The sequence below is a fragment of the Myxine glutinosa genome, chromosome 2, assembly GCF_964187855.1.
Source record: "Myxine glutinosa chromosome 2, kmMyxGlut1.1, whole genome shotgun sequence".
Taxonomy (NCBI): Eukaryota; Metazoa; Chordata; class Myxini; order Myxiniformes; family Myxinidae; genus Myxine; species Myxine glutinosa.
In genome coordinates this window covers 253908018-253933921 of record NC_136262.1, presented here as the reverse complement: position 1 = coordinate 253933921, position 25904 = coordinate 253908018, and the positions used below count along the sequence as shown (strand labels likewise).

The window sequence follows — 25904 nt, the reverse complement described above, 5'->3', positions numbered from 1 at the left end:
ACCCCTGATGCACTCCCACCTTCACCTCAAACTCACCACTGTTCCCGTCCTTTGTCCTTACAGCTGTGCGTGCTCTTTTGTACATTGCCATCACTACTCTGATCAACCATTCCTCCACTCCTAACTTCCTCAATGCCCATGTCACTACTTCACGTGGAACCCTATCGAATGCTTTCTCCAGATCAACAAACCCAAGAAACAACTTCTTCCTCTTCTCCATATACTTCTCCTGCAGCTGTATCACAATAAAAAGCACGTCTGTCGTTCCTCTTCCTGGCATAAATCCAAGCTGCATTTCGTCAATCTTCACTTTCTTCCTCATCCTCCTCTCCAACACCCTTTCCAATACCTTCATACCATGCTCCAATAACTTTATCACTCGATACGAGCCACAATCCAGAGGGTCACCTTTCCCCTTGTATAGAGGGACGAGGGTACTCAGTTCCCAATCCACTGGAATGCGGCCTTCTTTCACCACCAGATTGCAGATCTCTGTCATTCTCTTCACACCCCAATTTCCCGCTGCCTTCAACATATCTCCCACAACTCCTGTCGGCCCTCCCGCTTTTCTACCCTTCATTGCTTTTATCGCTTCCTCAACTTCCTTCTCGGTTATCTTCTTTGCCGGTCCTAAAACTGGGTTACTCTCTATGTTGCTATCCCATTCATTCTCTGCATTCAACAGTATTTCCATATATCTTTTCCATCTTCCTTTAATTCCATCTGGGTCCACAACGATTTGTCCCACTTCATCCTTCAAGCAACTCACCCCCATCACATCACACCTCTCTTTTGCTATCTGCTTTGCAATCCTGAATACCGCTCTCTGACCCTCTTCCAAATCCAAGCGTTCTCCGAACATTTTCCTACATGCCTCCTGTGCCTTTGCTACCTCTTTCTTTGCAGCCTTCTTGGCTGCCTTATAACTTTCATGCTCTGCCTTTTCTGCACCCATACCCTTCACCTTCTGCCACTCCTTGAACTTCGTCCTCTTCTCGTCAATCTTATTTCCAACTTCATCATCCCACCACCATGTTTCCGAGTGCCTCGGTGGTCCTTTTGTCCATCCACATACCTCACCAACGGCTCCCAACAGACTATCTTTCATTGACATCCAACCACTTTCAAGCTCAACCACATCATCCTCTGCCCTACTCAGCCTCTCTTTTAATGCCTCCCTCACTGTCACCTCTTTGAAGCTCCACACCTTCATTCTCGGTTGGTACTTCACCCGCCGAGCTCTCCTCGCACCTTTCACCCTTATGTCGCAGACAACCAAGTGGTGCTGTGAAACAGCCTCCTCCCCCGGGATCACCTTTGTGTGCCGGAGGTGCCCCCTATCTCGCCTACGCACGAGCAGGTAGTCAATGGTTGTTGTCGACCCACCTGACGTGTATGTAACAAGCTTATTATCCTCTTTCTGGAACTGAGTATTACAAATCAGCTCCATCAGCAAACTCCAAAATCCTTTCACCTTCTCCATTTCTCACACCATATCCGTAACCCCCATGAACTCACTCAAAACCGTCCATACTCCTTCCCACATGTCCATTTAGGTCTCCTCCTACCACAACAACTTCCTTATCTTTCACGTTTTCCATCAGCTTCTCTATAGCACACCAGAACTTGTCCTTCTCTTCATCGCTCCGACCAACCTGCGGAGCATATCCCGAGATGATGTTCACCAAGAGCTTTCCAATCATCATTTTCACCATCATCAACCTTTCACTCACTCTAGTCACACTCACCACACTGTCGACAAACTCCTCAGAAAACAGGACACCAACACCATTCACGCCCTCTGGGCACCCTTGCCACACAAACTTGTATTTCTGTCCCTGCCTACCCTTCACAATTGTCACACCACTTCCCTTCCATCTCGTCTCCTGCACACAACATATGTCCACTCTTCTTCTGACCAATACTTCCACCACTTCTCCTGATCTCCCTGTCATTGTCCCTACATTCCATGTCCCAAATCTCAGAAACCGATCTCCACGTCGGGTTTATTGCCACACAGTGGCAATAAACAATGATTGCAATTTTATACATTTTAGATTTAATTACCTTCTAATTACTGCACATACAGTGTCTTCAGAAAATATTCACACCCCTTGATTTTTCACATTTTCTTGTGTTACAGCCTGAATTTAAAATGGATTAAATTGACAATTTTTGTCATTGAACTACACATAATAACCCCATAACGGTAGTGGGCTTTTATTTCCTTTTTTTTTTTACAAAGTAATTAAAAATGAAAAGCTGCAAAGTCTTGAGTAAATAGGGAATTCAACCCATTTGCTATGACACTCCAAATTGAGCTCAGGTGCACTCAATTTCCTTTGATCATCCTTGAGAGATGTCTCCCCAACTTTATTGGAGTCTACCTGTGGCCAATTCAATTGATTGGACATGATAAAATCCCAAGGCCCTTGAAGCCACCTAAGACCATTAAGATCCCCAATAACCTTAAGACCCGTAAACACCCCTAAAGAGCCGCAAGACACTTAAAGCCCTTCAAGATCCCCAAGACCTCCATAACCCATAAGACCCTCAATACCCTTAAATCTCCCAAAACTCCTCAGACCCCTAAGACACGAACACTCTTAAGAACCCTAAAATCCCAAAACCATTAAGACCAACTAAAACCCCGATAACCCTCAAGACCCCTAAATGCCCCGAAGACTAATCTTCAAAATCTTCTGAAACTCAAAAGTCCTAAAATCTTCAAAATCTTCCTAAAATATTTTATAATCCAAACTCATCCTTCCCCTCCTAAACTCACCCTTCCAATCCCTTTCGAAATCTCCCCCCTTGCCCCTCATTTCCTAAACTCCCCCCTTACCCCTCCCCTCCTAACCTCCCCCTTCACCCCTCCCCTCCTAAACTCCCCCTCCCCTCCCAAACTCCCCCCTCACCCCTCCCCTCCTAAATTCCCTCCTCACCACTCCATTTCAAAACTACCCCTCCCTCCTCCCCTTCAAATCTCCCCACCCTACATTTTTCTCCAATTCTCCCCTCTCACCCCTCCTCCTCAAAGCGTCCTCCCCACTTCCTCTCCCTTCCAACTCTTACCCCCATCTCCTCCAACCTTCTTCTTCACTATCCTCCCTCTCCCCCCTCAAACAACACCTCACTGTGCCTCATCCAATCACCATCAAACCTTTTGTCCTCCTCCTCCTTCCCTTTCTCTGAGGTCTTCTGAAATCTCTGACACACTATCAACAACTCTGCCTACCTTCTCCTCCTCTTCCTCATCTTACCCTCCTCTTCCCTGTCCTGTATCCGATGCTCCCCCTTCCTCTTCCTTAACGGTATGGACCTCAAACATCCGGGGCCTTCGCTCAAACCTCATTGATCTCTCCATTCAGGTTGATTCTGACAAACCAGACTTAATCTGCTTAAAATAAACTTTCCTCCTTCAAGATGTCTGATTCCTTAATATCTCTCCCTGGTTACTCCCTCATCCGGTCTGATAGACCTGAGCCTCGTCCTGGAGGTGGCATTGCTATCTTTATTAAAAACTCTCTTCCTCACTCTCCCTGCACTGCCCTCTCTCCACCTCACCCCCATGAGTACCTCTGGCTATGGCTTCCCCTTCGCTCCCACCTTTTGTTCATATGTGTGTTGTACCATCCACCAAACAGTGATGACTCCATCTACATCTCATTGTCTGATAACATGGACCAACTTCTATCTACTCATCCCAACTCTCTCTTCCTCATATGTGGTGATTTCAATTGTCACCGTGCCAGCTGGCTGGATGTGGGTACCTCTCTCACCAGCCATGGCACCTCAGCAAAGGACTTCTGTGACTCATTGGGACTAACACAATTTGTCAATTTTCCGACCTGGTCCGCCAACCCCTGCTACATTTCCTGGCCCGCCAGGCTAACCCCCGCTCTAGTGGGGGAAAATGGCCCACTCTCAGTCAACGGAGCATCTTCTCTTCTCGACTTGGTTATGACAAACTTCCCTGCAAATGTCTGCTGCTCTTCTTCTGCACCATTCGGTTCTTCTGATCATGTGCTTGTTAAAGTGGACATCTCTCTGACCATTCTCAGAGAGCCTCCTCAGCGTCGACGAGTCTGGCATTTCACTCAGGCCAACTGGCACGGTCTTCAAGCAGCCATCAATCATCTGGACTGGTCTCCCATCTCTACCGCCTCTGACATCAACTCATCCTGGGAATTCTTCCAAAGTAAACTGCTCTCTCTCATGCACAGATTTATCCCATCCCGTCTTCAGTTGTCATACCCTTCCTCCCGTTTATGGTACACAGAATCTTGTGGTGAGGCAGTTGCCCTGAAACAACTTGCCTACACCTCCTGGAAGGGAAATCCAACGGAAGGCAATCTCATTTCCTTTCACAAAGCCCAGAACAAGTGTGTTTTACCCTCAGGAGAGCCAGGAAACAATATCTCTCTCCTCTCAAGAGTGAACTCTCAAACCTGTCTCCCTCTTCCAAATCCTGTTGGCATCTTGTCAAATCTGTTTCTGGTGTTTGTTCCCCCTCCATCCCTTCCCTTACCTCAAACAGCTACGCAGGTGACTCCACATGTGAAAAAGCTGAATGCCTCAACTCTGCGTTTGCCCCAAAATATTGTGTCCCAAACCTGTCTCTCTCTGTACCCAACATACCCAGTTGTGCCCCACTGCTCCTGGACTCTGTGTCCTTCTCTCCTGACAAAGTGGAGAAGTTTCAGTCAATCCTCGACTCTGATTATGCAACTGGGGCAGGGTTGGCGTCGGGAAGGGCATCCGGCCATAAAAACATTGCCTCAAACAGGGAACCATGATTGTCATGGGGCCCACCAGGCTAACCCCCGCTCTAGTGGGGGAAAATGGCCTTAAAATGATCATTCATTCATTCATATATTAGTCAACATACAAACAGTATGATTTTGTTGAGGATCCTGTGTCTATCGACGTACTAAGGGGGGGGGGGGGGGGAATGGGTTAAGACCCCGTTTCCCCACAGTCACCGGGTCCACGGTCCTTCGACCACAACAAAGCTCGTGCTCGGCGGGTTGTGGAGCAACTCCAATCGCCAATCCCCCAACAATGGGCCGAAAGGTTATCAACCGTGATCCGAATATCTTTGAGACCACGTGACCGGGAAAACCGGCGATTGAACCCTTCGCGATCCCACACCTCGTTCAATTAGGGAAGCGAATTGTGTGGTGTGGGTCGCGTTTTCACACTTCGTTATCTACGGACCTGATCAATCAAGCAACCAAATTCGGTTCAAACGATTCCGGGTCAATGGGGAAAAAGACACACATGAGCAGGTCGAGAGGAAATAAAATGTACACGTCTTTATTCAAAAAGGCACAGAAAAAGGACGAGAAGCAGGCTTATCATAAATCCTGACCTAACTTTTCCCAACACAGGCACCTGGCACACTCGCACACAGGGGATAAATCACTCCGGTTAGACTCGTACCGGGAGGACATGCGGATGCTGATTCGGGTGAGGGCAGTTCCTGCGCGTAGCGTATGGGTCGATCCGGTAGACAGCACGAAGGAAGATCAATACGAAGGAAGATCAGCACGAAGAACGACCAGCACGAAGGAAGATCAGCACGAAGAACGACCAGCACGGAGGAATATCAGCACGAAGAACGACCAGCATGGAGTAAGATCAACAGGAATAACGACCAGCACGGGAGAAGATCAGCATGAAGAACGACCAGCACAGAGGAAGATCAGCACGAAGAACGACCAGCACGGAGAAAGATCAGCACGAAGAACGACCAGCACAGAGGAAGATCAGCATGAAGAACGACCAGCACGGAGGAAGATCAGCATGAAGAACGACCAGCATGAAGATGAAGGACGACCAGCTCTGCTTTTTATCGGGGGGGGGGGGAGCAGGGGGGGGGGGATGCCCTTCTGGAAGGTTCCACGGACCCCTACTGGCCGCTGCCGGTCACGTGCTGTCATTCAACCATGCCTCCCTCTGGAAGGTTCCATGGCCTACCACTGGCCGCTGCCGGTCACGTGCTGTCATTCACCCACGCCTCCCTCTGGAAGGTTCAAGGTGGACCGTTCTTGCCCACCCACGAACCAACGTCTTCTTCAACAACACGCGGAGTTGGGATCCTGCCTAACTCAACGCATATATGCACCTTTAATTACTACACAATGGGAAGGGAGCTAATCTTTATATTTAATAAGAAATAACTGACTAATGCAGGCTACATGTTGTCGTGTAATGAACTAGAGGGGGTTTCTTTTATTTCTCAACATTAACAATATTGTTGCGGTTTTGATAACCCACACTTTTGTAAATAAATAATCACTTGTGTAAATACTTGTAAATAATTCTTGACATTAAAGGTTAAAGGTCGCACCCATAGATAGGCCACAGCAACACGTAGGTCACCTTAGAAATCTCAGTTATTTCCTTATTATGTGTCTAGTTATGGCTGTGTTCCCAATAGTCGAATCTGCGTTGCATCAATCAAATAAGCAGTGGGCCCTTCGGTTAATTTTCCAATCTCTCTCTCTCTCCAAGCGACGCCATTATGCGCCCCTACAGTCGGTGCTTGTCTCTCCCCAAATTGTCACGTGGTTTGATTAGCAGCGTTCGTTGCATTGAACTGGTACTTGAGCTCTAACGGACGCCATTAACCATGCGGTCAGGCCCGAAGAAAGGGGGCGGGACGGCCAAGAACAAGGTGGGGCTTGTCAACTAGTCATCATCGGCGGAGCCGGTAAGCCCCTACCAGCCAACTCGGGCTGAGGTGAGCTCGCTTGCGGGCGTGGTTTCCAAGCACGCGGAGTGATCTGGGAGCGCGTAATATAAGCGCGAGCGCAAGCCTTTTGACAAGTTCCGATGAGAGAGACGAAACTGGGCAGGGCCCCTTTTACGGACTTCGAGGAGAGATGGCTTGTGGTACTGCTTCGGACTGCGCAGAGAACCTGTTCAGCAGCGCTCTTGCATACGAACACTGAGCGAGAGAGAGCGTTTGGCACGATATACGTGTATTACGTACACAGCATCCCAGTCCCCCCGCTATATGTAAGGTCCGCTCGCGGTCAACGACACGCGGCGCGCTGCTGGCCTGCTGCCTTTTTCCACCACCACCACGGCACGAGCCTGGACGGGGGTCGCCTGGAGCCTGGATCATCTACCTGGACCTTCCACCCTACCCGCTTCAATCCCATGTGAGTGTGTCTGTTTGTCCTGGGGTCGTTAAGTTAAGACTGTATAGTTAAGCCTGCCCTGTGTCTTCATCTTCTTCTTCTTCTTCTTCTTCTTCTTCTTCTTGTACATTCTTTCCTTTCCTCTTCTTTTTGGCTTGTAAATAAATTACCTTGTTCTTCCTTGGTTTTTCCCTAATCCGATCGCCTCCGTCTTTTCTTCCATTGAGTATCTGTGGCACGATTCGGAACTGCTAAAATCGGGTTTAGTCTTTGTTAATAGCTCGGATCGTGGATTTCTAACCGCTCGGCATTATCCATCATATCCGCGGTTCGAGCGGGAGTTATTTCCCTGCTCGCGATCGGTGTTGGTAATTAGGTATTTGGGACCCAAATTGACCAATCACCCTACCCAGGACCGACCGGGAAGAGCGTTATTATAGCTTCCAGGACTCGGGATGGCCAGCTTAAAAGGACAAGGGGATTAACCCCCCCTTGATAAGGGGAGAGCCGACCCCCGGAATCCGCAACAATATTATAGTATGATAAGTACCACCCACTCCTAAAATGTCTATTTTATCACATTTCCTTTTCAACCCATTTTTTGTCTTTTCACCCAATCTCCAGGTGCAACTGACATTGTTCACAAAGAGGATGATCATTGGTAAAGCCAAGTTGGTTGTCCCCAAGAAAGCATCACTCAATGGTGAGTCTAATGTTGCAACCTATATTTACTCATTGTTTGATAATTAACAGTGCAGGGTGTGAACAGTCAGCCTCAGTTAACAACTTATTTTACGATGGCCTTTTATTTTGTATTCTTGGTCGAGGCTTGTTTAAGACCTAACACATAGAACAGATAAAAAAATGGAGCTGGAGACAAGAGGAGAGGGAGGGAAGCACAACAACAGGAGGAAACAGGTACATCAGGAGATATATGTAAGCGAGATAGCTGGGGCAGGTGTACATGGGATAAACAAGATGGACCCTACAGAGTATTCCAGGAAAGAAAACAGAATTTGAAGTAGACGGGTTTTGGGTGGATTAACTGGGATAGAAAAGATCAAGGTTTTAGATGGGGGAAGATATGAGATGGTGATGAACAGCTTGGGATTGAAGAGAGTGTGAGAGTTTGTTCCAGAGGTGGGAAAAAAGAGGAATGAAAGAGTGAAGGTGAGCTGTGAGTCTTGATTTAGGCAGTTTCACCAAAAGAGGGTTGCCTGGCAGATCTTGTGCATCCTGAAGGAATATTGTGGGGGACAGAGCACAGACAGAGCAGGAAGTGCAAGGCAGGAGAGGAGTCTGTAGAAGACAGAAAGACCGACAACCTGCCTGCGGTGAGAGAGTGAAAGGCCCTCAGAATCAGCTTCAACGCGGGAGATACCAATGATTCTAAAATCTTTGGTTTCTACCGCGTGAAGCCAAGCTTGTTGTGAGGCAGGTGCACCAGCCCAGAGGGGAGAACAGTACTTCCGGTTCCCCCGGGGAGGTTGTGTCATCCGAGCTCGTCTACGTCGATCAAAGTTAAGTTGTATTTTTTTGAAAGTTAAGTTTTTTATTTTGCTGTGTAAGTGTTTACTGTGTGTTTCTGGTTTGATCGTGTTTTGCATTTTGTGCAAATTTGTGTATTAGTCAGTCAGTTTGGTCGTACGTGTTTGGGGCCTGGTTAGCCTTGAGGCCTGCCCAGTCTGCTTGTTTCAGTCTTTTGTTTATTCACGTCCGTTCTTTCTCTGGATGACATTTTTCTTTTCAACCCTACTTTCCCCCTAACGTCTTACCCTTTGTTTAATGTCTTAAATACAAAAAAAAAAATCCTTCTGTCCTCGCGGTCTCCCCTCCCCCGCGACCACGTGTTGTCCTGCCCCTCCCATCTATCCATCATAGCTCCTTCCTCTTTGGACCATGTCCTGGTGGTGGAGTTGCTATCTTTATCAAAAACTATCTTCCTCACTCTCACTACATTGCCCTCTCTCCACCACACCCCCAGGAGTACCTCTGGGCACGGCTTCCTCTCCGCTCACACCTTCTGTTCATATGTGTTCTGTACCGTCCACCAAGCAGTGATGACTCCATTTACATCTCACTATCTGGCAACATGGACCAACCTCTATCCACGCATCCCAACTCTCTCTCTCTCTCTTCCTCATTTGTGGTGACTTCAACTGTCATCATGTCAGCTCGCTGGGTGTGGGTTCCTCTCGCACCAGCCATGGCACCTGAGCAAAGGACTTCTGCGACTCTTGGGACTGACACAATCTGTAAATTTCCCGACCCGGATATCAGTCAACGGAGCATCTTCTCTTCTCGGCTTGGTTATGACTAACTTCCCTGCAAATGTCTGCTGTTCTTCTGCTCCAATTTGTTCATCTGATCATTTGATTGTTAAAGTGGATATCTCTATGGCCATTCTCAGAGAGCCTCCTCAGCATCTACGAGTCTGGCATTTCACTCAGGCCAACTGGCATGGTCTTCAAGCAGCCATCAATCATCTGGACTGGTCTCCCATCTCTACTGCCTCTGACATCAACTCATCCTGGGATTTCTTCCCAAGTAAATTGCTCTCTCTCATGCGCAGATTTATCCCATCCCGTCTTCAGTTGTCATACCCTTCCTCCGGTCCATGGTACACGGAATCTTGTGGTGAGGCAGTTGCCCTGAAACAACTTGCCTTTGCCTCATGGAATGCAAATCCAACGGAAGACAATCCCTGTTCCTTTCACAGATCTCGGAACAAGTGTGTGTCCACCCTCAGGAGAGCCAGGAAACAATATCTTTCCACTCTCAAGACTGAACTCTCAAACCTGTCTCCCTCCTCCAAATTCTGGTGGTGTCTTGTCAAATCTGTTTCTGATGTTTGTTCCCCTTCCATTCCCTCCCTTACCTCAAACGGCTACACAGCTGACACTGCGCATGACAAAACTGAATGCCTCAACTGTGTGTTTGCCTCCAAACTTGTGTCCCAAACCTGTCTATCTACGTACCCACCTTACCCAGTCGAACGCATCTGCTCCTGGACTCTGTGTCGTTCTCTCCAGACAAGATGAAGAGGTTTCTGTCAAACCTCGACTCTGATTCTGCAACTGGTCCAGACGGCATCAGCCCACGTGTCCTAAAATCCTGATCTGCCGCTCTTTCACACCCTCTCTCTGTTCTCTTCACCCTCTCTTTTGTTCAAAGTCATCTGCCAGCATCTTGGAAATCAGCCAACATCACCGCTTTACACAAAAAAGTGGAAAAACAGATCCTTGCAACTACAGACCAATCAGCCTTCTCCCAATTATCAGCAAGGTCATGGATTTCCATCATTGCTTCTGATATTAAATCCTTCCTCCTCTCCAATGGTGTGATCTCAGATCATCAATTTGGATTCAGACCAGGTCACTCGACTCTGTGCATGCTGCTTCTGCTGTCTCAACAATGGATGGAGGTCCTCAATGCCTAACAGGAAATCAGAGCTGTCCCCCTTGACATACCTTGTGCCTTCGATACGCTCTGGCACCCTGTGCTGCTCACCAAACTCTCGTCCTATGGTATCCATGGAAACTTCCACGCATGGCTTGCAGACCTCCTCTCCGGTCGCAGTCAACGTGTGGCCCTGAATGGAATTCTCTCATCTCCCCTTCCTGTTCAGGCTGGAGTTCCTCAAGGCAGTGTCCCTGTGCTTTTTCTGGTTTTCATTAATGATCTCTCTGACTCTCTGGAAAATCCTCTCTATCTCTTTGCTGATGACTCCACTCTCTGCCGCTCCATATCCCAACCCTCAGATCAGCAGTCTGCAGCCTCTTCAGTCTCTGCAGAGCTGGACAAAAGCACAAACTTGTCAAACAAGTGGAACATGTCTTTCAATCCTGACAAATCTCACACTCTCATTTTGCCTTTCTGAAAAGACCTTCTGGACAACCCTCCCACCTTCTTTCTGAACAAACCTCTTGAAGAAGTTATGTCACTCAAGCTTTTGGGTCTCACTATATTCCATGATCTTTCCTGGGAAAACCATATTTCCAAGCTGGTCTCCAAAGCCAGTCGCCGACTGGGCATCCTCCGTCATGCAAAGTCCTTCCTTGGCACCTCTGGGCTCCTCCATCTCATCCACAGCTCAATATGATACTGATCTCCCCTCTGGGCTGGTGCTCCTGCCTCACACCTAGCTTGGCTTCACGCAATAGAAACAAAGCTTTGAGTATCATTGGAATCTCCCGCGATGAAGCTGATTCTGAGGGCCTTTCTCTCTCTCACCGCAGGCAGGTTGGTGGTCTTTCTGTCTTCTTCTGACTGCTCTCCGGCCTCGCTCCCCCAGCTCTGTCTGTGCTCTGCCCCCCAAATATTCCTTCAGGATGCACAAGATCTGCCAGAAAGCCTCTTCTGGTGAAACTGCCAAAATCAAGACTCTCTGCTCACCTTCACTCTTTAATTCCTCTTTTCTCCCGCCTCTGGAACAAACTCCCTCACTCTTCAATCTCACTCCTCCCTCCAGGTCTTTAAAACAGCTGTTCACCACCATCTCTTATCTTCCCCCATCCAAAACCTTGATCTTTTCTACCCCCGTTAATTCACCCCAAATCCACCTTTTTCAATCTCCGACTTCATTCCTGAAATTTCTCGTAATGTCCACTTGTTTTGTACCATGTACTCCTCCCTCTCCCTCCCACAGATCTCCCGATGTCCCTGTTCTCTTCTGTTGTGCTTGTGTGCTTCCCTCTCTCTCCCCATATTGTCTCCCGCTCCCTTTATCATATGTTTTATGTGTCAGTTTGTTTTATGTGATTAATGTTAGCTCTTACAGAAGCCTGGTGTTGGCTTAGCAGTTAGGGTGCCGGCTTGGGATCCTAGGATCCTGGGTTCGAATCCTGGTCGATCGCTGAATTAACGCCAGGGGGGTTGACTCAGCCTGTCATCCTTCTGAGGTCGGCAAATTGAGTACCAGCTTGCTGGGATGAATGATCCCGGTGTGTACCCCGGTTTAGAATAGGTGCACCGTATCCCTGCGCATCGCAAGAGTGTGAACCAAGGGTTGGCGTCAGGAAGGGCATCCGGCCATAAAAACATTGCCTCAAACAGGGCACCATGATTGTCATGGGGCCCGCAAGGCTAACCCCTGCTCTAGCGGGGAAAAATGGCCTTAAAACGATCATTCATATTCATTCAATGTTAGCTCTTACACACAAAAGCTCTTACACGAGCCTCGATGTTGTATACAAAAAAAATAAAGTACTCCATCAAGCTGTGGATGAAAGCTTTGTATGTGGTGAGCAGCTCAGTAGTGCCAAGGAAGGACTTCACATGATGGAGGATGCCCAGTCAGCGACTGGCTTTGGAGGCCAGCTTGGAAATGTGGCTTCTTGTTACAATGCAACGCACCTGGATAATTTCTCATGAAAATTGAAAGATATATTGCTGACTCCGAGTGTGTCCTATTTCTCTCAATAGTCCAAAGAATATATGCAAAGTATGTGCCCCCTGTTTGAAGGTCTTATTTATTTTTAACGAGTTTCATTTTTTTGCAGATGCCCCAACATTCTTGAAAGAGGGTCGTTGTCCATTCCTCAGCTTGCCTGAGGATGTATTGCTCTGGGGAGACCTGGATGGAATATACAGGCCGGGGCACACCTTCTGGATTTCATGCCCATCGCAAAATGTCGTCGACGTCTTAAGGAGAAAGGTCACTTGTAAGAACAACTTACAGTGGGAGACCAGCTGGTGTCGCCTCATTAAATGAGGGTGGGATTGTGATCATGTATTCGTCAAATTAATAACATAGAGGCCTGCACTTGCTTTACAATCATTATTTGCATTGAACCACAACTTACCTGTAATTCTTTGACAAGATATAATGCAAAGCCGTTTGAGGAATGTTGGATAAAACATTTTTGTAATGGGAAGCGAGTAAAGAAATTGGTTCATGGGACTTGCATCACCGTTATTAAAGTTCTTTGATTTACCTTATGGAATGGAAACCTGCTTTGTTGTTAATTCATGATAGCTGAGAGATTGCAGTCAGGAAGAGCTCAATTGTTCCAAGGTTCCCTATAAGCTATTTTTTTTATATCTTGGAATTTCATCATTATACTCACTGACGGGCAAGAAAATGGACCATAGAGTATGATGTCCTTTGGAGGGGACGTTAAGCCTCACCTGGCAGCATCTGGTAGTCTCATCTGGTAGCAGTTTTGTGGTAGTTAAAGGCCTTTCAAATTGTCGGCCATTGAGTGCCATCTTCACTATAGAGAAACTGCAAGTTCATGCACCTACAGTAGTAGTGTCCACCTTACCTTGTGGACACTACTACTACTACTACTATCTTTACCAACCCCTATTATTCCCACCTTTTTATGGTGTCGACTGTGGGAGATTTTTTTGACTTAAAAAAAAAAAATTCACAAACCAACTCACCTGACCTGGCCTGATCTATTTGATGTGGCAGGAATTTGGAAATTGTTCTGTATGTCAGCAATCACTTGCCTACTCTTTGTGAAAGATGTCGTAGGATCTATAACGTCCACCAGCTAATAATAACAGACAGGACACCCAGTTTAGCATCCATTTTAAGGACGGTACACTGAGATGCAATGCCTTCCCTTCGAGGCACCGATCCGACGGTCCATAGTCAAGCCGGGAATCGGACCCAGACCAAATAGATCAAAGACAAGTGTCTACATTTACACCACCCTGACTGACTCCTGCGCAAACTACTGCTGAGAAGAATACGACCAACCACCCAGCATATTGCTCACAATCAGAATGTTTCCTTCCCCCAAGGAATTAATCTTGACACCTGTAATATGACACCGCAGTTTTGCACCACCGACTGTAACATCTGTAATTTGTGGAAATCCAATTAGATTTTCCTCAATCTCAGCTGTGAAGGTATCACCACCCATAAACAGCTATGACACACAGGCCATTGCTAATGTTTAGTGTTTATTATAATTGACACAATTAACGAACTTTCTGAATTAATTGTAATTAACTTTGTAATTAACTTTCTGTAATTGTAATTAACTTTCTGTAATTGTAATTAACTTTCTGTAATTGTGATTAACTTTCTGTAATTGTGATTAACTTTCTGTAATTGTAATTAACTTTCTGTAATTGTAATTCACTTTCTGTAATTGTAATTAACTTTCTGTAATTGTAATGAACTTTCTGTAATTAACTTTCTGAAAACAAGTAGCATGCAGAATATGACCTCATCCCTTCAGATCTTAGAAGCTAATCAGAGTCAAGCCTGAGTTAATACTTCATGACAGGTTGGGTGGTATCGGTTGATGGATGGCACGATATGTGGTACTTCAGTTGGCATTGTGCTCATGATCATCCCTCTCCCCTCCCACCATCTTCGGAGTTGAATCCGAGTAAAGGTGAGATACGTTGCAGCGCTGGCAGGGGTCTCTTGTCCTCAGAGGTGTCAACAACAATAACCGGTTGTGAACGTAAAGTTGGCCGCCATTACCTTGTGGACATTAAATATCCCATGCGATCTTGCAAAAACAGCAGCCCATTGTGTACCGGTAACGTCACTGAATTCCATGCCTGGAGGTTAAATGGGGCATGCAAGTTAATGAAAAAGGATTGTGGATATTAAGTTATACATATTAAGTAACCCTGGTGTTGGGCTAGCGGCTAGGGTGCCGGCTTAGAATTACCTAGGATTCCTGGGTTCGAATCCCAGTTGATCACTGCAATTAACGCCAGGGGGGTTGACTCAGCCTGCTACATACCTTCCGAAGTCGGCTAATTGAGTACCAGTTCACTGGTAATTCCCTGGTTGTCGTTAAAGGCGGCAAAAAGGGCTGGCGTCAGGAAGGGCATCTGGCCGTGAAACATTGCTTCAAAAAGGGGACCAAAAAACAACAACAACCACGGTTCCCGAAAAAGGCCAACCCCCGCTTTGCGGGGAAAAATGGCCTCTAAAGGTGGTTATATTTTTTTTATAAGTTATACATAGTTAACGCTATGAATGGGTCATTGCATCGAAGACCAGTAAATTGATCAATTTATTGGCACGTGGATACAGCACAGGAACGATGGGCCAAATAGCCTCCTCCTGTTTCTAATGGTTTTGCATAAAGCAGGGGTTCTTAACCTTTTTCCCTGTCAAGACCCCCAACGGATTGCCCACGATGTCCCCATACCCCCTTCACCAGGCTGATGACTGTCCAAGGCGCACCGAAGGTGCGCATAGCTAGGGGGGACTGGGGGCATGTCCCCCTATAATTTTTTGGATTTCTCGGTGCTCTGTGGTGCATTCTGAGGGGTGTTTTTACTTTAGTTGCCTATTTTTTTGGATGAAATTTGGTAACTTATTACCCAGAAAATGGGCCAAGTTCGGGGATCGGCACCTGATTACCAGTCCCATTAGGTTCCAGTGTGACTTCAAAATATCTCAATAGCTTAGTTTTACATAAGGATAATTAGGAACAGAACAGGGAGAAGATTATCATTAGGATTTTATCGCTATTTATTTATTTGCTTGTTAACAAAACAAAGTAAACTAAACTAAAACATGCAAGTTTTATGCAAGCCGTTTTACTAATCTAGTGAGATTGTTGCTGCTGTTTTCGTGCAATCAGAATATGGAATCGGGGCACATTTCGTGACAACGCCACTCGCATATCATCGGACACATCAAGTCGATTTCTCCACTTTGACTTCAGGTTCAATAATGCAGAGAAACCTGTTTCACAGAGATACGTAGTTGTGAAGGGAACCAACACATTCATTGCCCTCTTCACCAAGCTAGGGTAAGCCGCTATCTGCTCACACCAAAACTGCTTAAAATCCAGCCCAGCCTTTCCGAAATCAGCTTTCTTTCTTTGATCTTATTCAAATAGTTGATTTATCGTTGATTTATTAGTACAGTATAGTTGATGTATTCGAATTTTATTAGAAAATTGAATTTATATTTGTTTGAAATATATTATACAAATATAATGTTTTGAAATATATATGTCTATATTTAAATATATATTTATTATATATTTAAAGTTGATATTTCATTGAATTTATTACAATTTATTATTATTATTTATTACGAGTCCCATACCCCCAGATTTTGGTCCCCATATCCCCAAGGGGTATGGATACCCCAGGTTAAGAACCCCTGGCATAAAGGGATAAGTGATAATTGTACAGTACATATTGGACCAAATCGGACCTTTTACAAATCCGAAAAATGGACAAGTACAGATAGATTCAAAGTACGCCACCCCCATAGATTCAGAGCACACCACCCCATAGCTTCAAAGCACACCACCCCATAGATTCAAAGTACGCCACCCCATAGATTCAAAGTACGCCACCCCATAGATTCAAAGCACACCACCCCATAGAGTCAAAGCACACCACCCCATAGATTCAAAGCACACCACCCCATAGATTCAAAGCAGGCCACCCCATAGAGCATAGATTCAAAGTACACCACCCCATAGATTCAAAGTACACCACCCCATAGATTCAAAGTACACCACCCCATAGATTCAAAGTACACCACCCCATAGATTCAAAGCACAGCACCCCATAGATTCAAAGAACAGCACCCCATAGATTCAAAGTACACCACCCCATAGATTGAAAGTACACCACCCCATACATTCAAAGCACAGCACCCCATAGATTCAAAGTACACCACCCCATAGATTCAAAGCACATCACCCCCATAGATTCAAAGCACACCACCCCCATAGATTCAAATTACACCACCCCATAGATTCAAAGTACACCACCCCATAGATTAAAAGCACACCACCCCATAGATTCAAAGCACGCCACCCCATAGATTCAAAGTACGCCACCCCATAGATTCAAAGCACACCACCCCATAGAGTCAAAGCACACCACCCCATAGATTCAAAGCACACCACCCCATAGATTCAAAGCAGACCACCCCATAGATTCAAAGTACACCACCCCATAGATTCAAAGTACACCACCCCATAGATTCAAAGTACACCACCCCATAGATTGAAAGTACACCACCCCATACATTCAAAGCACAGCACCCCATAGATTCAAAGTACATCACCCCCATATATTCAAAGCACACCACCCCCATAGATTCAAATTACACCACCCCATAGATTCAAAGTACACCACCCCATAGATTAAAAGCACACCACCCCATAGATTCAAAGTACACCACCCCATAGATCCAAGTACACCACCCCATAGATTCAAAGTACACCACCCCAAAGATTCAAAGTACACCACCCCATAGATTCAAAGTACGCCACCCCCATGGCAACTAAATAGATAACATATCCTCCAGCGCCGTCGTGCAGCACATACAGACGGTATTGGGAGGAAAAGGTGCACAATAATTGATTAATTGCGTAATGAAAATAAATAAATGAATGATAATTAATCGTAAAATTATTAATTTATTTATCAATTGGCTAATTGCACATGTAAACCACCACCTTTTCATCCAAATCTGTAAGTTTTTGGAAATGAAGTAATAAGTAATTAATTGATTAATCAATAAATAATAAATACCCTTTACAGCCAAATCACTTGGTCATTGTCATGTCCAAATATCAGCTTCCTCGTTCAAAAGGTGCCTGAGATATTTCCCAGATGAGAAATAAAATAAATAAGTACTTAATATATAAAATAAATAAATAATTCCCTTTTTAAGGCCATTTTTTCCCTGCTTGAAAGGGGCCCTGCTAGAGTTGGCCTTGCAGGCCCCATGACAATCATCATGGATCCCTTTTTGAGGCAATGTTTTTATGGCCGGATGCCCTTCCTGACGCCAACTCTTTAGTCGCCTCTTACGACACGCAGGGATACAGTGTACCTATTCTAAACCAGGGTACACACCAGGATCATTCATCCCAGCAAGCTGGTACTCAATTTGCCGACCTCGGAAGGATGACAGGCTGAGTCAACCCCCCTGGCGTTAATTCAGCGATCGACTGGGATTCAAACTCAGGATCCTAGGATCCCAAGCCGGCACGCTAACCGCTAAGCCAACACCAGGCTAAATAAGTATATCGATAATAATTAAGTAATTAAACAATTAATAAATAAAAAAATACTGTTTTTGCCAAAGCACTTGCTCACTATTGTGCCCAAATTTCAGCTTCCTAGCTCAAAAGGATGGCTGATATGTCACCCAGACAAACAAACAAGCAAACAAACAGAGTGAAAACTGAGTACTCCCTTTGACGCATGTCATCGCCGGGCCCGCTTTGGTGCCCGGCGATGACGTCATGCAGTGTCTGGTGATGGAATAGGAAATGGGCGGTGTACAAAAACTACTCGGTAGCGAGCATACATACCTCCTTCGGCAGCGAGCTGAACAGTTTATGTTTTTTATCCACTGATAGGTCAGATCTTGATTCAGACCTGAACCAAAATCTAATCGGCTTGTTCTGGTCACCTAACCAACTCATCCAGCGAGGTTTGTCATAAGTCATCCACAACGTTTTGACATATCGTGCTGCATATTGTTTTTGGCCCTATCACTCAATGGTGAAGAATCACTTACGAAATAAAAAATTCTCGGATCCAGATCGGGATTCGAATCTTCACCAAAATCGAATCATTTCGTCCGTGTCACACGCCCAACCTCTCCACCAAATTTCGTCCGAATCCGTCCACAACCTTTTGAGATATCCTGTTCACAGACAAACAGATAGGCATTGCAGGCACGGTGTTGGATCACAGGTTGCGAGGACCCTCGGATGGACGTTCAGCTGGGTGTCCCGTCTGCTAGCATCATTTGTTTACTTGGTGTCCTTCTTGAAGAGATGGTGGAAGCTAAAGCTTTTGTGCCAGATACACATCTGAGAATGTTGAAGGAGATTGGAGAGCAGATAGCATGATGGCGGCCGAGAGAGTGGGAGAGAGAAAGACAGAGAGAGACAAAGAGACACCATTGCGCAAAGTATAAGGAAATTGAATATTATATGTGAAAAGTTTGTGAACATCAGTAAACATGTACAATACAGTATTGCCTTATTACCCTGCACTCGCGAAGCGAAAAGCGGGGTTAAGCATTCAGTTACGTACGTTCGTGTGCCGTACGTGTCTGCATTTAAAAAAAATCATTTTCTCGGCAACCGTTGGTCCGATTGACATGAAATTTTCACCATAGGAGCTCCTCCTCCTGTAGAATATTTTAATGATGATTATGACGTCATAGGTCACGTGGTACAGGTGCCATCTTGGAAAAACTTCGCACCTCGACATCTCTGAAACCACTCAATGGAAAAAATTGAGACCTGGCTCATTGTCAACTACTCCCAATGGGGAAAAACATATGTTAATGATGATGTCATCGGTGCCTTCGTTATGACGTCATAATTCGACAAGTACAACACTTATCGATCATTATTAAAAAAAAATTCAGCAATTGTTGGTCTGATGGACATTAAATTTTCACCATAGCAGCGCCTCCTTCTTTAGAATATTTTAATGATAACCATGACGTCATAAGTCATGTGGTGCAGGCGCTATCTTTGAAAAACCGAAAAATATTGCACCTGTATATCTCCAAAACTGCTGCATGGAAAAAAACTGAAACATGGCTCATTATAAAGAACTCCATATGGGGAATAGGTGTTGTTAACGATGACGTCATTGGTGCCATAATTATGGCATCATAATTCGACAGGGACAACGCTTAGTCTGATCAGTTTGAAATGTATTGAGCGTGATCTATGCAACAATTATATTAGAGAATATAAATTTATGATGTCATCGCTCACGTGGTCAAGCAGCCATATTGGATCAAAGAAAAAAAAAAGTTCAAAAACAGAAGAGTTGGCTCACACCAAGTTGACTGCGCTGGGTAAGTATTCTTAGAATACCATTTAGTCAATGAATGTTTGTGTCTGTCCTGTCTGGGGGTTGTACATAAAAGATGTAGCTCTTTTTTGGCACTTTTTGTCACCCCTCGCCCCCTTCCACCACATCCTCCTCCTGGTGACCTATCACATGACCGCCAAAAATTCGTTACTCCAACAAGCCCCCTCCCCCCTGCCACCTTCCATTGCCCAAAACAACCTACAGGGAGCACTGCATCAACAGCTCAGCCGCCCTCCCAGCGATGATGCAATCAGCAGCCAAATCCTGCATACGACATAATTACGACTTCTTCACAAGAGGATTATATAAAAGCATTCCGTCCTGTTTATCGAGCAATAACTTAGACTCCCGACGACATACTCGCGCATTATGAAAGCTGAAAGCACAAAAAAAAGAAACATAAATGTATTTGAAATCAAGCTTTATTTTGCCAGGTGCGCAATCTTCCTGGGAAAGGTCCAAATCTAACAGAATTCTTTTCAAATCAAACAGGGGAAGACCACACACACGGGCATTTCCACCGATACTGTTTACCAATCAGGCTTTTCCAAATTGTTATGATTTCAAAGCAGAAAAAACGACCGTTCATGAAAGATATGAGATTCATTGTAAATGTTATTAATGTCACGGAAGGAAAATCAAAGTGTGCTTGGATTAAGCGAATGCCCGAAAACGAGGAACAAAAAACAAGAAAAAGATTTCTGACCTATGCCCCTTGTATTAAAATCCAAATTAAAGATGTTGGTACACTTTTACACACAAAAGAAATGGCCCGACACAATTCGTGGGACGTCAATGTAATGCGAGTGAAGAACAGTATTTGAAAGCAATTGATAAATGGGATAAAAAAAAAAAAACAACCACCTTTAGAGGCCATTTTTCCCCACAAAGCAGGGGTTGGCCTTTTTCGGGAACCGTGGTTGTTGTTGTTTTTTGGTCCCCTTTTTGAAGCAATGTTTTACGGCCGGATGCCCTTCCTGACGCCAACCCTTTTTGCCGCCTTTAACGACAAACAGGGAATTACCAGTGAACTGGTACTCAATTAGCCGACCTCGGAAGGCATGAACAGGCTGAGTCAACCCCCCTGGCGTTAATTCAGCGATCGACCGGGATTCGAGCCCAGGATCGTAGGATCCTAAGCCGGCACCCTAGCCGCTAGCCCAACACCAGGGTCATATTATGCAAATGGGATGAGGGGGAAAAAAGGGAGAATGCGCAAGTGGTGACAAAATCTCTTACAACGTGGCACATGTTTTAGGTTAAAAACATAAAAAAAAGAAAAAAAAAGGAATACTTATTTAAAAGGAGCATAAAACCCTCAAAGCATTACTGCTTATTATCATTTTGCTTGTTCAAAGTTCACACTAAAGAGTTGCAGCATATATTTATATTATGCATGACTATATTCTGAGCAACTTCAAATAGATAGATAGGGTGAGATGAAAACACATTTTGGAATTCCCTATATTCCTATAAGGCCCCAGTCCCACTGTGGCGATTTTTTAAGCGAACCACAAGGAAACAGTACGAAATTGTTACAACGATTTAGGCCACGAATAATTTCAAAACATGCCACCGGGATTGCCAGATCTGGTTGAGGAACGAATCAACAGGACAATATTTGCGAATCAACTTGATTAGCAACGAATGTAGTAGGATAAACGACGCAGAAAGAACTAGAACGAGGCAGTGCGAAGTGTGAGCCGCAGTAACACTAAGCAGGCGAAGACGTACAATGACGTATTACGAAAAGCAACGGAACAGGTAGACGGAGAACGGAGGCGCAACTAACTAGAACGAACTGGAAAGAACTGGAACGTGTCAGAGAACGATGCAGTACGAATTGTTCGGAGGCTAAAAATACCGCGCATTTCCGTGGCGCTGCGCCAGTCCTTGAGAACATTTCCTTCCACGTTGGACCAGGTGGGCGACACCATGGTTGTTCTGAACATTCTGTAACTGGACCTGCAACAAATATGTAGGTAGAAAGAATGATACTGTATGAAAGACCTAGCTGTCAATGATACAAAAGTACTGGGCTAGCATACAACAACAACAACAACAACATGCATTTTAAAGGCCATTTTCCTTGCTAAAGCAGGGGTTAGCCTTGCAGTCCCCATGACAATCTTCTCCATTTTGCCCTATTTTCTGCATCTCTCGTTAACCCCCTTGCCCGCATTTCTTCTTCCACCATCTTTAGCCAAGTCTTTCTCGGTCTTCCCCGTCTTATACTTCCTTCTACATTTATTTCCATCACTCTTCTCAACCAGTCACTTTCATCCTTCCTCAACACATGACCAAACCATCTCAACCTGTTCCTCTTCACAGCATCAATCACAGGCTCTATTCCCATCATCTTTCGCAATTCATCATTTGTCTTCCTCTCTCTCAACGATACTCCGCACATCCGTCGAACCATTCGCATTTCCACCCTTTCCAACCTTCGTTGCTGCTCTACGTTCATTACCCATGTCTCGCTCCCATAAATCATAACACTTCTCACACATGTAGCATACACCTTTCCCTTCAGCTTCAACGACACTCCCTTCATCATCAGCACGCCACTCAATTCCCGAAACGTCTTCCATGCACATCTCACTCGAGCAACCGTTGCCGAGTCTGATCCACCTTCTCCATTCAGCATGTCTCCGAGGTAGCAAAATGTTTTCACACCTTCCAGCTTCACGCCGTCTCCAAGATCCAACTCAACATTTCCTCCATCTGCAGCTCCCTCTGTGCACACCTTACATTTGAATGTAGCTGCCACACTGGTAAATGACCCTCTCAGACCACTACATTTTTGATGAACCCACTCAGCGCACATTGTACACTGAATGGAGTTCACTCCGACACCCTTCCTACACACAGCACAGGGCCACTTCCCAGTTCTTTCCACCTCACCACATGCTTTAGCACTTGCCATCACCTTCATCTTTCCGATATTCACCTTCAGACCTTTTGTCTCCATACATTCCTTCCACGTGTTCATCTTTTCCTTCACTCCATCCATACTTTCCGCAATCAACACCAGATCATCTGCATACAACAACTCCGATGGTAAACCCTCCTTTACGTTCTGAGCCAGCACCTCCATCACAGCTACAAATAGTAGTGGACTTAGTACCGACCCCTGATGCACTCCCACCTTCACCTCAAACTCACCACTGTTCTCGCCCTTCATCCTTACAGCTGTGCACGCTCTTTTGTACATTGCCATCACTACTCTGATCAACCATTCCTCCACTCCTAACTTCCTCAATGCCCATGTCAATACTTTGCGTGGAACCCGATCGAATGCTTTCTCCAGATCAACAAACCCAAGAAACAACTTCTTCCTCTTCTCCATGTACTTCTCCTGCAAGTGCCTCACAATGAAAAGCGCGTCTGTCGTTCCTCTTCCTGGCATGAATCCAAACTGCATTTCGTCGATCTTCACTTTCTTCCTTATCCTCCTCTCCAACAGCCTTTCCAATACCTTCATTCCATGCTCCAATAAGTTTATCGCTCGGTACAAGCCACACTCCAGAGGGTCACCTTTCCCCTTGTATAGAGGGACGAGGGTACTCAGTTCCCAATCCACTGGAATGCGGCCTTCTTTCACCACCAGATTACAGATCTCTGTCATTCTCTTCACACCCCAACTTCCTGCTGCCTTCAACATATCTCCCACAACTCCCGTCGGCCCTCCCGCTTTTCTACCCTTCATTGCTTTTATTGCTTCCTCAACTTCCTTCTCAGTTATCTTCTCTGCCGGTCCTAAAACTGGGTTACTCTCTATGTTGCCATCCCATTCATTCTCTGTATTCAACAGCATTTCCATATATCTTTTCTATCTTCCTTTAATTCCATCTGGGTCGACAACGATTTGTCCCACTTCATCCTTCAAGCAACTCACCCCCATCACATCACACCTCTCTTTCGCTATCTGCTTTGCAATCCTGAATACTGCTTTCTGACCCTCTTCCGAATCCAAGCGTTCTCCGAACATTTTCCTACATGCCTCCTGCGCCTTTGCTACCTCTTTCTTTGCAGCCTTCTTGGCTGCCTTATAACTTTCATGCTCTGGTTCTGCTCCCGTACCCTTCGCCTTCTGCCACTCTTTGAACTTCTTCCTCTTCTCGTCAATCCTCTTTCCAACTTCATCATCCCACCACCATGTTTCCGAGTGCCTCGGTGGTCCTTTTGTCCATCCACATACCTCACCAACGGCTCCCAACAGACTAGCTTTCATTGACATCCAACCACTTTCAAGCTCAACCACATCATCCTCGACCCTACTCAGCCTCTCTTTTAATGCCTCCCTTACTGTCACCTCTTTCAACCTCCACACCTTCATTCTCGGTTGGTACTTCACCCGCCGAGCTCTCCTCGCACCTTTCACCCTTACGTCGCAGACAACCAAGTGGTGCTGTGAAACAGCCTCCTCCCCCGGGATCACCTTTGTGTCCCGGAGGTGCCCCCTATCTCGCCTACGCACCATCAGGTAGTCAACGGTTGTTGTCGACCCACCTGACGTGTATGAAACAAGCTTATTATCCTCTTTCTGGAGCTGAGTATTACAAATCAACAAATCAGCTCCATCAGCAAACTCCAAAATCCTTTCACCTTCTCCATTTCTCACACCATATCCGTAACCCCCATGAACTCCGTCAAAACCATCCATACTCCTTCCCACGTGTCTATTTAGGTCTCCTCCTACCACAACAACTTCCTCATCTTTCACATTTTCCATCAGCTTCTCTATCGCACACCAGAACTTGTCCTTCTCTTCATCGCTTCGACCAACCTGCGGAGCATATCCCGAGATGACGTTCACCAAGAGCTTTCCAATCATCATTTTCACCATCATCAACCTATCACTCACTCTAGTCACACTCACCACACTGTCTACAAACTCCTCAGAAAACAGGACACCAACACCATTCACACCCTCCAGGCACCCTTGCCACACAAACTTGTATTTCTGTCCCTGCCTACCCTTCACCATTCTCACACCACTTCCCTTCCATCTCATCTCTTGCACACAACATATGTCCACTCTTCTTCTGACCAATACTTCCACCACTTCTCCTGATCTCCCTGTCATTGTCCCTACATTCCATGTCCCAAACCTCAGAAACCGATCTCCACTTCGGCCTGTACCATGCCCACATGTAGTTGTAATTGTCATGGTTCTCTTTTTGAGGCAATGTTTTTTATGGCCGGATGCCCTTCCTGACGCCAACCCTCTTAGTCGCCTCTTACGACACGCAGGGATACGGCGTACCTATTCTTATCCAGGGTACACACTGGGAAACGTTTAAAACATGGAAATTCTGGGGGGTGGGGGGGGGGGCGGCGTCAGCATCACGGCTGCGGTTTAAACATATTTAAATAAATATTTAAACAAAACCATGAAAACAATCTGGGAAAAGTCTCTCAGTGAGAACGTGGATTTGAGAAAGCAGGAGCAGAGGTGAAAGAAAAACGAGATATAGGGGGCTGGGCACAAGTCGAGACGAGGAGGCCGCACGAGACACCAGGCCGCACGAGGAGCGAACAAAGAAACGACTAATTACACACAAATTTGCAACAACTACAAAACCAAAACCAAATAGAAACACACAATAACACATACACAACAAAATACGCAGCGGAAATTTGACAAAGAAACGAACGGGAAAACACTCAAACTTTGATGCCATGGAGAGATCGAAGCAAGCCCCGTCGCTCGAGCTTGGAGATGGGCTAGCATGATGTTATATATTATTTTTAATAATTTCATGTAACTAATAACCTGCAGGAGGTCGTGTGCTAGTTGTAGTCTCTGAAGAGGGGTGAGGATGACAACCCACAGGAGGCACAGTGACTTTAAGAGCCACGTAGTGATGAACCACAGTGATGTGAGCTACTCTGGAAACTGACTTCGAGGAGAATCGGGTCCTTCTTATATACCCCTCGTAC

At 45.7% G+C, this 25904-nt stretch overlaps 1 protein-coding gene across 4 annotated transcripts in view; it reads left to right on the top strand.

The window, feature by feature from the left end:
* LOC137414787 (uncharacterized) overlaps positions 1–13091 on the top strand; it is a 123283-nt gene extending 110192 nt beyond the window's left edge. For all 4 annotated transcript variants that reach the window (XM_078772449.1, XM_078772451.1, XM_078772450.1 and 1 more), the window contains 2 exons: positions 7776–7854; positions 12653–13091. In XM_078772449.1, the coding sequence (XP_078628575.1) occupies positions 7776–7854; positions 12653–12864 (291 nt within the window). In that variant the 3' untranslated portion in view covers positions 12865–13091. The remainder of the gene's footprint in view (positions 1–7775; positions 7855–12652) is intronic.
* The last annotated feature ends 12813 nt before the right edge of the window (positions 13092–25904 follow it).